At 40.7% G+C, this 17,229-nt stretch overlaps 1 protein-coding gene across 3 annotated transcripts in view; it reads right to left on the bottom strand.

Moving 5' to 3' along the window:
• DCLK1 (doublecortin like kinase 1) overlaps nt 1-17,229 on the bottom strand; it is a 283,656-nt gene that overhangs the window by 21,531 nt on the left and 244,896 nt on the right. For all 3 annotated transcript variants that reach the window (XM_066620144.1, XM_066620145.1, XM_066620147.1), the window contains 5 exons: nt 12,331-12,464; nt 11,687-11,764; nt 9,899-9,995; nt 8,690-8,770; nt 2,907-3,020 (listed from right to left, as the gene is read on the bottom strand). In XM_066620144.1, the coding sequence (XP_066476241.1) occupies nt 2,907-3,020; nt 8,690-8,770; nt 9,899-9,995; nt 11,687-11,764; nt 12,331-12,464 (504 nt within the window). The remainder of the gene's footprint in view (nt 1-2,906; nt 3,021-8,689; nt 8,771-9,898; nt 9,996-11,686; nt 11,765-12,330; nt 12,465-17,229) is intronic.

Genomic DNA, 17,229 nt, shown 5'->3' on the forward strand with positions numbered 1-17,229 from the left:
TTTATTTGATAGATTTATATCCCACCTTTCCCCAATGGCCACTCAAGCTGTTCACACAGAAATTATTTTATCAAAAAAGGGAACCAGTTACGCCCCACTAACATCTTAAGACTACATTGTGGCACCCAAAGAATATTTAAATTATAAACTTTATTACAACACTTCTTAAACTTTAAATCCATTTTTTAAAACAAATTTAGCTCTGGACTTTCTAAATCCAAACTTAATCCCTTTAAATGCAAGGCAGCATTTTTTTGTTAACATTAAAATTTTGCAATCTTAGATTTGGGTATTGAAGAGTTGTTTAGAAATATTTATTTGTGAGAATTATCTATCCTCTTGGGACATTCATAAATGCTTTACAGGAATGTGTTCTCTGTGTTTCAAAAATGCTTACTGAAACATGTGTTCAAACATTTAATAAATCAAATATTTAAGTGCAGAATGAGTAGGTTACATAGGAAACTCCAGTACCAAACTGCCAGGGTGTCAATACTCAGTAGATGTAATTGAGCACTACATCCAAAAGATCTGCATATTTTTTTGTATTCCTGTATCATTTTGGTATTTCAGAGAGAAGCTGCACTGCAATAGTCTTTTCTCAATTAAAACTATTAAACGCAATCAAGTTCCAGTGCAACTGGTGAAAATTAAAAAAGAAAGAAAGAAAGAAATGCAATAAAGGAGGCAAAGAATGGGTGCAAAAAGGGCTAGCGAAGCATTTGGAAGAGCTTTGAAAAGATATGAAATCCCTCATATAGAAGGACCTGAGCAGTTCTTCTCATGGACAAGCGTGCTGGCAGTCCAATTGAAAAGATTTTCAGCTGGGCAGTTGAGAACATACCTGGCATTTCATGTGAAGAATGCGGACAATGGGATGTTTTAGTTGTGGGAGAGCTACTTTAGCTTTGGTTGCTTAAAAATGGAAACAAAAACAATGCTGACCGTATGTTAAGCTGATGACATAAAAAAAAAAAAAGACCAAATCTAAGGAAAGCATGAGGGAAAGATTAGCTTCCATGTTGAGGCAGGACTCATTTGCTTCATTTTAAAAGCTAAAATATTTGGGGAGGGGGTGGAAGCATAGCTTGAAATGGGAAACACTTGCAATCCCTGAATAATTCTGGAGCAAGCATCCCTTGTTGGTGCACAGGGAGACTATGCCAGTGGAAATGAATTTTACATCATCCTAACTTAAAAATCCATCACTGAAAGGGCTGCAGACAAAGTGGGAGAGCTACATGAGAAAGGGCACATCTGCAGTCACAATCACCTGAAATTTATCCAAGCTGGGAACAAACACAGATCAATCTGATATGGTTAATGGTTATGTTGAATGCATCATTCTGATGGCTTTCTCTGGAGCATGGTCAATATACACTTTTATGAAAGAGAGCTTAGACACAGGCAGACATAATGAAAGGATGTTCGACTTGTCAGAAAAAAGTGACCTTGCAATGGTGTTAGTAGAAACTTGGTCTTCTGCATGTGTGTGTGAGGAATGGATAAATGTTAAATTTTTGGACTACTTGTAAGTATGGAAAGTCATCTTGCTAGTAGGACTAATGGCGGGAAGAAAGATTGGCACATTTTCATCTATACCATATGTGCAACTGAATTTTTAACTAGGCTTCTCCTCCAAATCTCCAAAAATGCATGCTTCTGTATAGCTGCAACATCCTGGAAGGTCTGCATGGAACTCTGTTTAAATCTCAGGCTGGTTTCACTCCTGCCTAATTAGCAAACCTAATTGAGCCCAGAATAGTGATATGCAAACTGAATAAAATCCACATGCACAAAGCAGTATCTTGGAATGGAAAATATAAGTTTTTGTTAAAGCCTGGTCAGCCATTACAAATCTCTTTGCCATCCCTGAACAGGAGAAATATCTTTCTTGATGTGACTAGACTGGGTATAAATTAGGGTAAAGTTACCTAAGCATCTCCAACATGATTACTCTTGGGCACGCCAGAACCTTTCATGCATACAGAAAGCTTCAAGGACCAAGCTTTCTCCATGCTACAGAAAGCAGGTGTTTGGAGCCTTTGCAAGAAAATCCATGCAGTATTCTAGTACCAGCAGGCACCTGTCACCATGTCAGAGGAGGTCATGATTCTTGGCCCTTAGTATTTGTTCACTGTGAAGTATTCCTGATTCAAATCAGGGTCTACCTGTCTACTGGAGAGCACTAAAATGGTCCAATCTGTGGAATGATATTTACAGCCAACAGTCACAAACCTAAATGTCACATTAGTGGGTGTATACCCACATCAGTGGATTCGGCCCATTGAAGGACTGATTTTCCAGTAAGATAGAGGTCAGTGCATACTGCACTCTACAACAATCTAGAGCAGGGATTGGCACCCTTCTTCCATATAGGGGCCAGACATCGAGTCTGTCACTAGTAAGAATGCATGTGTGTTTTATATACGCAAACCTCCCAAATAGGCCACAGAGGTAAGAATAAAAGAGATGGGCATGGTGCGGAGAGACGCAGGTCCAGACAGAGAATGATGCTCAAACGAAGCTTCTGCTCTTGGTCTGCTTACACTGTAAGCCTTACAGTGATAGAGCTATAAACTTGAATTATTTTTTTAGGACCACCACAGGCCAGGTCGATGTATCTTTTTAGGGGACTACAAGCTGGATGATTTTGACTGGCGGGTCATATCTGGCCCATGGGCTGAAGGTTGCCGACCCTAGCTCTAGAAGGTTGATGATATGACTCTCAGGGTGAAACAATTGAAAAAAGCACAATAATGGAATAGTAGGTGGTTGAGGTTGTAATTTATATTCTACTGAAGTTGAATCTATCTGTTGAGTATCGGGTGACACCTCCTCAACACAGATTATCATCTTACGGAAACTGGAAGAGAACATTTAATCAGTGTATTGCAGATGCTTACTGCTATAACGGAAACTCCAGCAGCTGTGCTGTTGGGTTTAGGGCCTGTGTTGAAATGCTTTTTTATCTTTCCAGCTACCAACAGCTGATGCTCGTTCTCTGGAAGGCCATCATCCTGCAAAGCAAAAACAAGCAATTATGAATTACTTTTTGAAAGATTCGAAGAGCAATTTTGGAGGTGCTTTCCAAACCAGCACGCATTGTTTCACAAGCCTTGATTTCCATAAATCTGCTATTTGCTGGCAGCTGACTCATTTTCTGTTACTCTAATATGAATCCGATTATTGGAACTTTTAACTGGAACCTTCAGTCGATGAAATGACTGAAACTTTAGGATTCCTATATTACCATTTTAGAGTTGTATGGTATCTATAAATTATCTTTTGGTGAAGTCAGTAGGCCTGCAGCTGACAGCAGTGAAGTTCAATAGCAAGCACTCACTAGAGACCATCCTGTTGGGTCATGCAACATGTGCCACTGTGCCCACATCCCAAAGTGGAGATGACTTGTGATCAGTGGTATCACTAGGGTTCGTGTTATCCAGGATGGAATGCCAGAGCATCGCTCCTATGATAGACCTCCTGGGCAGAGGGCATGGTGATGTACCATGGCCTCGCCCCTGCTGGTTTTTTGGCTATAACTTTTGATGGTTGGCAACCTTCAGTCTCGAAAGACTATGGTATAAGCCCACAGCACCCGGTATTCCCAGGTGGTCTCCCTTCCAAGTACTAACCAGGCCTGACCCTGCTTAGCTTCCAAGATCAGATAAGATCAGGCATGTGCAGGGTAACAGTTGCTGCCAGAATAGAGATATTTCAATCCAATTTGTTTCATTGCATTCTGCATACAGCTCAGAAGTTAAATACCATGGCCACACTACATCTCCAAGCAATCTTCATCTGAATTGAGGCAATTGTCATGTCCTGGGACAAGCTTCTTTATCCAATGCACAAAGAACTTTTTGGCCAGGCTCAGTTAGCTGGTAACCCTTTCTGCAGGTTGCTGTGTGTGTGCATATCGCTCCTGCCTCCCAGGTGATTGTTGTCCTTTGAGGCCCTTCCTTTAAGGTCCTATTCACTTCTGGTTGGAGAAAGTTTGTTTGAACTGCAGTTGTCTTACAGAGGTTACTGCTCAAACAGCCCAAACAGCGCACTTGCCAAACAAACTGTCTGTTTGGCCACTGTGTTCTGGGACCTTAAAGGAAGAACCTTACAGGAGGACAACCAGCTGGAAGGTAGGAGAACATTAGGAACAAAAGGAGAGAAACACCAACATGGGGTTGCTTCTTCTGCATGACAATGCATGCACACACACAGCGACCTGCAGAACAGGTTACCAGCTGGCTGAACCTGGAGTAAAAGTTCCTGCAGGAGATAAAGAAGCTTGTCCTATGACATGACAATTGCCTCAGTTCAGATGGAGATTGTATGGAGATGTAGTGTGGCCATAGTATTTAACTTCTGAGTTCCATTAAATTACTTTCTTTTAGTTTTTGTAAAAAAATTTTAATATCCAAGTGGTACTTAGTTTCAGAATAGCCCTAGTATAACATGATGGGAATTATTTGAAAATACCAAGATTTTAAAAATTTTGGCCAGTAGTAGTGTCACCCTCCCATGTGCATCACCCGGTGCAACCCACACCTGTGTGATTCAATCCTGGGTCAGTTGTTGTGAATCCATCAACTCCAAATTTCTACACATTTCTTTTGAATGTACTAAAATACTTTCTGGGTTTTGTTTTGTTTTTTGCGAAATACTAAAAAAAAGGCTCTATTTAATATTTTAGTCTTAAAGCAATATTTTACAACACAGCACAAAAGATGTCCTCTCTACCAGATAAAATGCACCAGTTAAAGGGGTCATTATATAAATAACAAGAAGAAACAAGAGCAAATTGAGGCACTGGAAAAACTTTCGGTGTCTACTTCTTTTATAGCTTATAAGAAAAATTGTTCCTAGGTCAGTACTCTATGAAGTGATTAAAAATACTGCAGTTGCCTAGGGAAAAAGGCTTTTAGTGGATATGCCTTATAACACTTAGTATTTGTTTGGATTCAATGGCTGCAAACACTTAGTATTGTTTCATTCCAGACATGGATCACTGAGGCAAAGTAGATGGAGAAATATCCTAAACCATAGGGTTATGCATATTCATTAATTCTATTTTTTTCTTTTTCTGCCTTGATAATACATCTATAGAATAAGATGTATAGGTGAGGCCTTGTCTAAAACCAGGGACAGATGTAACACTATCTGATCTCCCAACCGTGCCAGATAAAGAAACTGTTGAAGTTCTTTAATTTTTAATTGATTTTTAATTGATAATTTTTAATTGATTTTTTTTCCAGTTGTACAAAAATACAAAGAAACCTGGTTAACAGGACCAGGAACTTGCCAATGAATTCTATTGAAATTCAAACTTTCTGCAACCTTGGTAACTGGCCAAAACCTTTTCAATTTTTATTTTTAATAATAAATTGAGAAACACTCTGAAAACTGTAGACATATGACCTTCATTACTACAACAAAATACCGATAATAATGTAGTAAACTTTATACAAGTTAGTTGTATACATTTTGGTTTCTGGTATTATTTTTTTCTATGAGTTCAAACTGGAACATTTTGTTCTAAATTATAATCATGCTAACCATTCTGGAATGATAGCTTGCGGAATCAGTGGTGGACTTACTCCTCGCTGTTCCTGGGGAAAAGAACCGCGATGCCGCCCTCACGTGCTATGCTGTCTTCCTGCACGATGGCATTCCCCCACCTTCAAAGCACAATGAAGCCTCCCATGACTCTGGAAATGACTAGGGAAGCCTTGCCCCTGGTCTTAAACTGTACTTCTAGAAAACGAGAAGTACAGTTTCCGGCTATGTCAGGAGCCTCAGTAAGGCTTCCCATGCAGTCCTAGAGTCATGCGGGCTCAGCGTCCAGGATATTTGTCCCATTTGCCCAGCACTAGGTTCACTGCTGTGCAGAAACCAGTTCTTGTGCTGGATGGAATTGTTACAGCAAAATGAAGATTGGAATGCTCTTTGCAGTTATGACAGAGAGATGTACTGAAACCCACAGATAAATATTAATGAGACCTGCAGTAGGTTATCATGCCCTGGTTTTTTGTATCTTGGACAAGAATTACCTCTATAAGAATTCAGAGACCAAATTCAAAATATGAATGAACCCATTGGCAACATGCTTCTGTTATCAAAGACCCATGTTTATTATTATTATTATGGCTCTCCATTTTAACAGCTACAATAATGTCCTTAAGTCATATACTGTTATGATCAAAAGGGAGATGTTGTAGTTGAGTGATAAAGCAGCTGCTTTGTATGTAGAAAGTCCCAAGTTCAAATGTTGGCCTCCCCAGGTAGGGGAGTCAAAAATTCCTGAGTAAAACCTTGGAGCCACTGCTATGTTGATAATACTGAACTGGATTTGACCAGGGGTCTAATTCAGTGTAAGGCAGTGTCCTATGTTATTAATTTGTCATATTTTTTTTGGCTAAATATTGAATAGTTGTTTTTGTTTTTTTTAAGAATCCAGTGTCAGGCCATGACTCTCTCTAAAAGCGCTGAAGCTGCTACATGCTTGTTTAGTTAAGCAATTTCTGCCCGTCGCATATACGCAACACGGATCAGATGTGTACACTTGTGGGCTGGACAGAAATCAGTTAACTGCATGCTCTCTCTCTCTCTCTAGCATTGCCCAAATGCATGATGCTGACATGGCAGCAGCTATACTTTAGAACTTTGTCACTATGTAAGAAAAAAGGTGTTTTGTCACCCAGCTAACTCATTCACAGATAAAAGCCCTACAGGACCCATCTTAAAGTTAATAAACTTTGAAATGATAAACACAGATTGGTAAGGGATAAGAGTTGACATTTTAACATTTAAAGGCATAGTTCATGCTTGGTATCCAGGAGTTTCTTTAAGTTGACTGGTGCTGTAATCAAGCCTCTTTCATTGATACTAAAATTTACAGCCTAATCCTACCTAACAACCAGTATGGTGATGCATCAGAACCAACATGCTTTATTCTGCGGGGGAGGGACTTACAACCTCTTATGCCAAGGAAATCTCCAGCAGCCAAAAATCCTCCACAGGATGCAGTGGAAGCCACGCTGGCACCACTGCAATGCCACACAGGCATTTAGTTAGAATTAGGCTGTGATGCACTGCTGTTGCATACGTGATAATTTATTCCTAAATTAATAGGAATAGGAATAGGAGTGGGTTGCCATCAGTATGCTGATGACACCCAGCTTTATCTCTTCTTTCCCCCTGATTCTGAGGAGGCGGTTGGGGTCCTGGATCGCTGTCTGGAGGCGGTTAGGGGCTGGATGTGGGCGAACCAGCTGAAATTAAATCCGGATAAGACAGAGGTGCTCTTGGTTTGGAAATCCACAGCTCGGGTACTGGGCTATCGTCCTGCTCTGAATGGGGTTGCACTCCCTCTGAAGGAGCAGGTCTGCAGCTTGGGGGTTCTCCTGGATCCACAGCTGCACCTGGAGTCCCAGGTGGCGGCGGTGGCCAGGGGAGCCTTTGCTCAGCTTCGGCTGATTCGCCAGCTGCGACCGTACCTGAGCTGCGCGGACCTCGCCACAGTAACCCATGCCCTAGTGACATCTAGATTAGATTATTGCAATGTGCTCTTTGTGGGGCTGCCTTTGAAGACGGGCCGGAAATTACAATTAGTACAGAACACGGCTGCTCGTGTGGTGGCTGGAGCACGTCGGTTTGACTCTGTCGAGCCGTTGCTTCGGTGGCTACACTGGCTGCCGGTTCTGTTCCGGGCCCAATTCAAGGTGCTAGTTTTGACTTTTAAAGCCCTTTACAGCTCAGGTTCGGAGTATTTGAGGGACTGCCTCCTTCCTTACAATACTGCCCGGGCTCTCAGATCATCTGGGGGGGCCCTTTTGACTGTGCCGCCACCAAGAGATGTGAGAGGGGTGGCGGCCAGGAAGAGGGCCTTCTCGGTGGTGGCCCCCGAACTTTGGAATACCCTCCCTTTAGAAATGAGAACTGCTCCCTCTTTGTTAACATTTTGGCGTGGACTGAAGACCTTTTTATTTCAAAAAGCTTTTAATTGTTGACAGGCTGGCTGGCTTTCTTGCTTTTTTATATGAGAATCCACGGGGTTTGTTTTTAGATTTTTTAATTATTTGTAAATTGTTTTAATTATTGTTTTTAATGTTGTATTTTTAAATGTTGTAAGCCGCCTTGTGTGCCCTTTGGGCGGGATATACAAAGGCGGGATATAAATTAATAAAATAATAATAGCTTGAAGATTTGGGGGAGAGGAACAAAGATTGCAATATAGAGACTTTAAGATCCTGTCCGAACTCATACATGTACAATTGTGTGTGAAGCTCTTTCTTACTGATGCAGGGGAAGTACACAGGACTTGAAACACGTATATTAGTAAATCTAGCGTCTAAAGTTCATATTTAACTCAGAAGGTGGTGCTTGCATTAGGCAATCCTCCATGACAAGTCTGAGATTGGGAACTGGAAAAGCTCCAGGAAACTAGTCACACATTCCAAAGGCACAACACAGCCATTTTCTGGCCACATTCCTACATGCACTTTCAGAATACAAGTAAAGAAAAATATTGTAGTTTGGTCTAACAGGCCAACTATGAAAGAATATCATATCCACTTATGGAATATTTAAACATCTGCTGGCTCCAAAACAGCAGTTGGAAGACTGGACAAGCAAAAAAATAAAACATTGCCAGATTAAAACAAAACTTGCAGCTCTGAAATTTACTTACATTCACCCATGGATGTTCAAGGACTTGCAAGGCTGAAAATCGCTGATCTATATCTACCTGAAGCATCATAGTAATAAGTTCCTGCGGAATGAAAAGTTTAGACCCAGTAAGTTAATTCTAATGGGTTTGCTAAAATGTTTCTCTCACCCAAATGCAGCAAAGTATTGTTCAGTATTTTAAAAATAAGCTAGGGGAAAAATATTCTAAAACTGCAACTTTACTGTAAAGCAATAGCAAAAATCCTTTGAATATCTCAATGGCAGTCCTGAGAAACCACAGAATTCATACAACATAGCAAATAAAGGAATATGATCTTCCAATTTGTAAACAACACTTTGTTTTAGATCAAGGGTGCACAGAACTAGCTCTTGATTCTTTTTCTGTTTCACAGTCAAAAGACTAGATCAATGGTTCTCACACATTTAGTACCCACTTTTTAGAATGAGAATCTGTCAGGATCCACTGGAAGTTATGTCATGACTGGAAGTGACATCATCTAGCAGGAAAATTTTTAACAATCCTAGGCTGCAATCCTACCCACACTTACCAAGTCCCATTTACTGTCATTGTTAAAAGAATATACATAGTAGTTTGTTGAAAGTACGGGTCTTATACAGAACAAGCTAACAAACAGGTAACAAACAGGCAAGATTGGCAGTGGAATAACTTGAGGAATTCAAGATGTACTTGAATATTTAATAGCCTATATGTTTTACAACAATATATATAGATCGCTTTGAAGGCGTCTGTCTCTCAAAGGAGAAAGCTTTCCAAACAAATCAAATGGTCTGCTCATTAATTTTACCAAGTCCACATGTCAGGGATCGCATGTTCCATTGTAACCTGTTTTGAACATGTAGTACAATAGTTCCAGTATAATGTTTAACCATCTGACTAATTTGTACACCTGAATGCTTGAATCAGGATAGTTTCAAGAGCTAATCAGAGAAATACCACAACTTGTCATCCTGAGATTATCTTTATAACTTGACTTTCATATTATTATTCCAGTATCAAAATCCTCCATGTGATCTTTGTATTCTTCAGTGTACTGGAGAGGTCCAGGAATTCCAAACGTGTAGTCCTACATGAACCTGCGATCACTGAGTAATGGAATACAAGGGCACATACCTTATATACAGTCAGAGAATGCTTATAAAGAGTATCTTTGATAAGAAAAAAAAATAGGCACAAACTTAATAAATCTACCTTTGCAGAGTCAGAAACATTATCCCAGTATGGAGATGGAAAATCTACTTGTCCCATCAAAATTTGATCAAAAAGGACTTCCTGGTCTTCTCCGCTTCTACATCGCAAAGGAAAAAAAAATCCCATCATTTCCCGTCATTGTTTCTAATAAACGAACAGTCCAATAGTATTCTCTGCCAGTCTGTAGCATACAGCTGCACAAACAGAGCATGGAGCTGCACAGAGCTATTAGCAGAGCATGCTGCAGAGCACTAACTGCATGCTGTAGGGGGTGGGACAGAAGTGATCAGACTTTCAGGGAGTAAAAAAACTTATTTACTGGTAAGTAAAGCTCCTGGTAGGCTGCCTGATCCTACCTCCTGGTAGGCTGCCTGATTGCCTATGGGTCTCCTCGGACCTGTGCCAGTTGCCTCAGAAACTACCTTTGAATTTAGTTTCTCTCATGCTCAACAGTCTACATTTGGGCTCCGCTGGCAGAACTCATAGCACTAATTGAAATTAAAAGAAAAGGGGCTTCATGGAAGAGCTGCTTTTGAAAGCTCACAGGCTAGCAGGTCTCAAATTTGCAAGGCTTTGCACTTCCATTCTACTTCAAAAAACATAAGTGCATTTTGTTTTTGTTTTGTATAATTCTACAATGACTTAACATGGCATTATATTATGGGAAGGACAGAATCCATTTTGGCAATACACCACTGTATTAATAAAAATAAGTCTAAAGTATATTTATCTTTTCCAAAACGGCCCAACTGCTAAACCCCACCAATCCTAACCAACTTCCCGCCACTGATACAGCTGCAAGGCAGCCCCAAGGTAAGGGAACAAACAAACACAATTGTGGCTAAAAACACGTTGAGGAAGATCTAAGGAACCAGGGATTGACCACTGATAGGGCTAGAAATATCATCACCAACTGCCAAGAGTGGAAGTATGTCATGAATGACACACTGATCCCAGCAGCACCTACAGTAATATATTGGCTGAGAGGTCAACCTGCTCCCCATGTTGAGGATTAAAGAAGATGACTTTGAGAAGGCCTTCATGACTACCCACCCACTGCAGGATGCAGTGCATGCCCCACTGGCATGGCTGCATCAGAGCTGGGAAGCTGGATAGGATTGGGCTGCACTACTAGAGCATGTGCTGAATCCAATGGTGGTGGTGGGTGGGCAACTAGACAGCCTTGCAAAAGTAAATATTTTCTATTTATCTCTCCATAGGCTGCCAGGCAGTCAATGGGTCTTCTCAGACCTATGTTACCTATTTTGCTGACATGATGCCAGAGGCAGGGGGGTGTCAGATCAGGAAAACGAGGATAGGATCCCAGTGTGAGATCCACCCCCTCCCACTCCCAAGCTGTCCCCTGCCTAGCCTGCTCCCCATGTCAAACCAGTCCACTGCCACCTAACATGCATGGCATAGCATCCAGGAACTGTTCAAGTTGCTAGTATGCTGTGCCAGGTCCTGCAGCATAGGATAGCAGCGCACCACTGACAATGCCATAAGAGGACTTACAGCAGCAGATGAGGAGATCTGCCACCAGAAGCTATGCATAAGATTGGGCTGTAAGTAATTTAAACTGCATCACATGGGGGAAGGAGAGTAAGCATCATTATGCTCAGAAAGGAAAAAAAAATGAATCACTTGCTGAACACATGCACTGTTAAAGAATAAGGCTGCAATCCTATTCACACTTTCCTAGAAGTAAGTCTCATCTGACACAATGGAACTGACATCTGAGTAGGCATGCATAGGGTTGTGCCCTAAATAGAGTATCATAATACATACCCACGGAATGGAGGAAAACCACACAACAAAATGTAAGTGATCACACCAGCTGCCCAGATGTCCACTTTCAGGCCATATCTAAAAGTGATAAGACACTGTGGTAAGCAACACCATGAATGAATGATTTATATAGAATAAAACCAAAATAAAATGGCACAAATAGCCAAAATCATTAATTGAAATTGAATTTCATTAATTGAAATTGAATTGTGTGTGTGTTCACACACACACACACACACACACACACACACGAGTTTTAAATTTCCGTAACCAGAGAAATTAAAAGAATTATTTATACCAGTGCTTGGACTAACCTATATTCCTTTTCTTATGTTTCTACAAATGTAAATCATGTTAGAACCTTGAAGCATTAAAAATTCTGCTTTTGACTACTCAGAAGACCAACACATCTCTTTCGCTACAGGTTATTCACTAAATAAAGCAGGACAAAAAATGGAGGCAAGGAGATCCTAAACATTAAAGGGTTGATAGTTTTAATAAATATACCTTTAGCAACACTCTAAATCACAGGGTGCTGTCTTGGCCCTTATTTGTCAATTATCTATTTGAGATTAATTGCTACCACTAGAAGCTACATAATCTTTCACATCAGTGTATCAATTTTACAAAACAAACTGGCTTACCCAGTTTCTGCAATGATTTCTGGGGCTACGTAGGTAGGTGTCCCACAGACAGTGTAAAGAGGCCCATCGACTATGGTGGCCAGCCCAAAATCTCCAAGCTTCAGAGACTTGCTCCCATCTTGATGCTCATAAACCTAAAACAAACAAAAAACAGTTTAGTGTTTTATCTCGACATAAATCTGTTCATTCTCCAACTGACAATCTTACACTTGGATTATGGTAGTAAAGCCTCCTCTTCAACAGACTGAGTGGAATTCAGAGGATGATGAGGGAGAGAGAGAAAAAGAGAGAGAGATGGTACAATGGACAGTGTGTGCACACAAGAAACAGAAATGTGCTAGTCAGATGTGCTATGGGTATGGAACATAAGAGATACAGATCTACAGGACAGAAGGTGTGGTAAGAAAAGTAGATTTGAAACTTTGACTTCGCAGGCCAAGGGGGAGAAATATAAGAGAGAAAAATTTTCCCACTGTTCCCAGAATGAGAAGACAGGAGGGAAAGGTGGTGTGTGATACTTTTCATGGGCAGGGGGAAAGGACATGTTCAGTATTCAATTGCATGATCCTCTGTCTGCACTGTAAAATGGACCAATGTAAAATGGACCAATGTCAGAAAGAAGGTCTGACTTTTTTCCTGAACATGCAGATTTGCTAATACTGCCTTCATAATTGGAATTCTTTAAAAGTAGTTTGGACACATAGTTGGATTTTGGTACAACAAATCTACGAAACAGAAGGATCTTTTAAGGCCATGTCAACCTTTTCCATCAATAGCTAGTCCTTCCAAGAATGGCCCATCACTGAGAATGAGGGCAGACAGGAATTGTTTTTCTCCGCTGATAGATGCCTTAGATACCTGTTCCTGCCAGAGTGGTAGATGATGCCATAAGGCACTTCCAACTCAATTATTCCACATTGGTATGACCACTGACAGCACAGAAAAAAATGTATGAGATTTTTCTTGATTAACGCATTTCTCTGAAATCTCCTGGAAATTTTTCTAGGATATATTTTTATTCATCTAATCATTAGCCAGGGAGCCACCAAAACCAATTTGAAGTAGAGAGCGAAGAAACAAAGAGAAAGAACGTTTCCAGATTTGCTTAGTGCAACCATGAAAAAAATGAGATCTCTTTCTTTCCTGTATTTAATTGTACAACCATGCGTGCATATTCGCCATCAGCAATGAGAAGTCATTTTGAATTCACAGAGCTATATTCCTTCAGCTGATTTTCAATGAGCTCATGCAACTGGAACTTGTCTTTGGCAAGGACCGACAATCTGAAATTTTCAACACACTGGCTCTGACACAGCCAAAAAGTAGATAGGCAAGGAGAAAGATATTTTAAAAGTGTAATTGCAGCATTATTAAAAACATGGCTTGTTAAGTACATCTGGTTTATGAATCTTTTAAAAAGTGTCTGCAGGATTGGCAGCAGTAAAATGCATTTCAACAATGTTTTTAATTAGGGGCTTCGCATTAGACATTTTAACTCTGTTCTTTCTGAGTGAGACATATAAAACAGTGTTGGACTTCAGTGTCTGCAACTTTGCTGGGCAGCATACCAACATATCTTAATAAGTAATCCCAGGTGTATAGGAAAAAAATTGTGTCCACTGGGCTAATGGGGCTGTGTGTATGTGCGTGACTGTTCATAATTTGAATGCATTTATGAAACACCATTTAAACAAGCAATTCATAATTTACCTAGTTTTTACCAATGGTATAATTTCTATGGTTATGTCCAACCTGGCATGTTTACAGTCTCTGAGTAAGCATCTTTTTTCTTTTAGAAATGCTTCTTCTGTGAGTAAGCACACATGGTAGGGGGACAGAATCACGTACTCCCTTCCGTGAGCAAATACCGTTAAAGACGTAAATAAGGCTCCATTGTGAGGCAATAATATTTTAATTGTCTGCCCTGCCAAGATCAAAGAACATAGATGATCATTTAAAGCTCATCTTCTCAGAAAGTAACCTCTTTACAAGTTCTATTTCCCTTTAAGCCCTGAAGGGCAATTAAAGAGATGTGGATTAGTGCAAATTACCCACCATGTAGTGCTTTCACTGTTTTAACTAAGCGATAAAACTGTGTAATTGTACAACACTAATTGAATCCAGCCACACATAATTGTGTGCTGCCATATGTATCCCATTACTCTAAAGATTGTCCATATTTTCTAAGCTGCTCTTGTGATCTCCACAGATGGCAACAGTCAGAGAAGTTGTTCTCCTGGGCTTATTATATGGCTATAAAGCTATCCCATGATTTGACAAAATAATCATGTTAAATAGCAGCAATTATGAAAAATGCTCCAATTAAAAAAGGGAAAGGCAAGCCTTCCAGACCCCATGTGAAGTGAATATAGGTGAAGTGTTACAATACTCCCACATGCAAACTATTCTGCATCACAAGGCCATCTAGCGTGGCCTGCAAAAATGGGTAAAATATGAGAGTAATTAATGGCACATGTGTGAAATTCAATATCAGTACCACACAGGATAAATCAGGAACAGAGGTGTGCCTAGTCAAAATAATTTAACACAGTTTAGCTACTCCTCTACACTAGCACATGTCAGCATGTGTCTTAATTCAGCTCAAAATTAAGCTCATATTTGGAATGTGGCAAGGTGGCTAGGGAGTCCTTACTACCCTGCCACACTCAAAACCTGGATGGTTAAAGAGTGATAAAGATCAGACTTTTTTCTTTACCCTTTTAAATACAACTTAGAAACAATGTGAGGATTCTAACTGGAACCATGACATATTCCCTTCATTAGTTAATAGGAAAAGTACAAGGGATAAAATTGTATAGTTATGGGAAAGGGGAAGCAAAACAGTACTCTTACTTGAAAGCAGATCTTAATTACAAAAGTAATTGTGCCCTGGGGGGAGGATAGAGAGGACCCAAGTGCGATATCACACTATGAGTCATTAAGAAAACAGCCTTCCCTACCTCCACCTCAATATCTTGCTATTTGTAGGACTCCAGGTCAGTCTTCTGCACTCCAGGAAGTCATTCTGGGGTGAGCCAGAGCCAATGGAGGGGGGAACGCACAACCAGGAAGTGGCTTCTGGGAGAGCAGGAAACTCCTCTGCAGCCCTGCAAACTGTGCTATTTTGCAGCATGAAGGTAGAGAAGGCAATTTTCTTACTGATTTTTATTTTATAAAATGTTTTTAAAGGGAATCTCAGCATCCACGGATGCTGGACCTGCGGATAAGACAGGTCCACTGTACTTTATTAAAAATATTTGCTTCTTCTATTTCCAGCAGCAGTTTCACCTTTTCACTACTGTTTCAGCGCCATCTTTTATCTTGGCTGTTCTTCCCTGAGGGAGCCCAGCAACATGTAACACACACACACACAATATGAAACTACAATCAATGTGACAATGTCACAAAGCCACTTCTGAATGAGGGCAGGATGCATTGCTTTCGCTCTGAACTGATGTCAGATAGAGAGAATACTGCAAATATTTTTTGCCTCATTTGCTTCTCTCTAAAATTGCTAAAAACAGGGAGGGGGACAATAATGCACAAGGGAAAGGGTAGGGAAGAAAAGGTTTGCAAAATTCACATCTCATATTTCAGCTCAGCTCATCTTTTGTCTAGAACCACAACAATCACAAAAATTAGTTGGGGAGAATACTAGTTGAAATAACAATTTTTCTATACAATTCTGTGGCTTGGGAAGAAAGTATGTGAAATTCGCACTATTTATATGTGTGAACCAGCCCTTTATATAAATTATTTATTTATTTCTCCTGGGCGGCGCCTCAGGAGAAGGGGACTTTCATCCCCTTCCCCCAGGTAAGGGAAGCAGCCCCGCAATGGGGTTACTCACTTTACCACCGACCAAAAGGTTGGCGGTAAAGTAAAGGCATTCGTGTAGGGCACCAAGCCCTACATGAATGGTCAGGATCCGGTGGAGCTGAGCTCCACCAGACTTGCTTCCTGCATCCCTGCTCCCTGCATGCCTCCAGCCCACCCTCTCTCTGCCCTCCCCATGCCTCCCCCCTCCCAGGAACGCCTCTTCCCTGCCCCCACTTACTGTGCCACATGAGACCGCATGAGCAGTGGAGGAAGGGCGCCCACCTAGTGCTAGCCCAGCGCCGGGCTAGCATGGGCACTGGCCCAGCGGTAAGCCTCACAGACGTGCTTTATGGCATGTTTGCGACAGTGTGCTCCTGTGGAAAGCTCAGAATTGGGCTCTTTGTTGTGTAAACAGACACTCCCTGTCAGAAACTAGTTGGCTGCACAGCAACTGGAGATAGATTGCCTCTTCTTTGCATTAAGAACCTCTTTGTTATGTAAACATACACTTTGCTGCAGGTTATGGGAGTCCTGACTGCCTCATTAAGAGCCTCTTTGTTGTGCTTTGACCACTGTCATATATGCAGTCTGTCGTTAAGTGGAAGTTTGTTAAGCGACACACACCTGTATATAGCTTTCACTCTGAACTGATGTTGGATAGAGAGAATACTGCAAATATTTTTGCCTCATTTGCTTCTCTCCAAAATTGCTATATATATATATATATAAATATATACAGAGAGAGAGAGAGAGAGAGAGAGAGAGAGAGAGAGATCACATACAGACACACATTGTGCATGTGTGCATATATGTGCGTGAGTGTGAGACAAGCGTTATCAGTTCTCAGCCTTTTTAACATCTTTTAACATCTGGGCTTTTACAGGTTTGGGGCTTTTATAAAATTGCTGCTGTTGCTCTTCTCATTGTATTAATGTCTGATTGCTGTATGAAAATGCTATTTATTGTGAAGGGTTTTAATTTGTGTTTTTAATTGTAGTTTTATGTTTTTGCATTTCTTTATTCATTGTTGTAAGCCGCCCTGGGTCCCTTTGGGGAGAAAGGTGGGATAGAAATACAACC

This window comes from Tiliqua scincoides, chromosome 3, assembly GCF_035046505.1.
Source record: "Tiliqua scincoides isolate rTilSci1 chromosome 3, rTilSci1.hap2, whole genome shotgun sequence".
Taxonomy (NCBI): Eukaryota; Metazoa; Chordata; class Lepidosauria; order Squamata; family Scincidae; genus Tiliqua; species Tiliqua scincoides.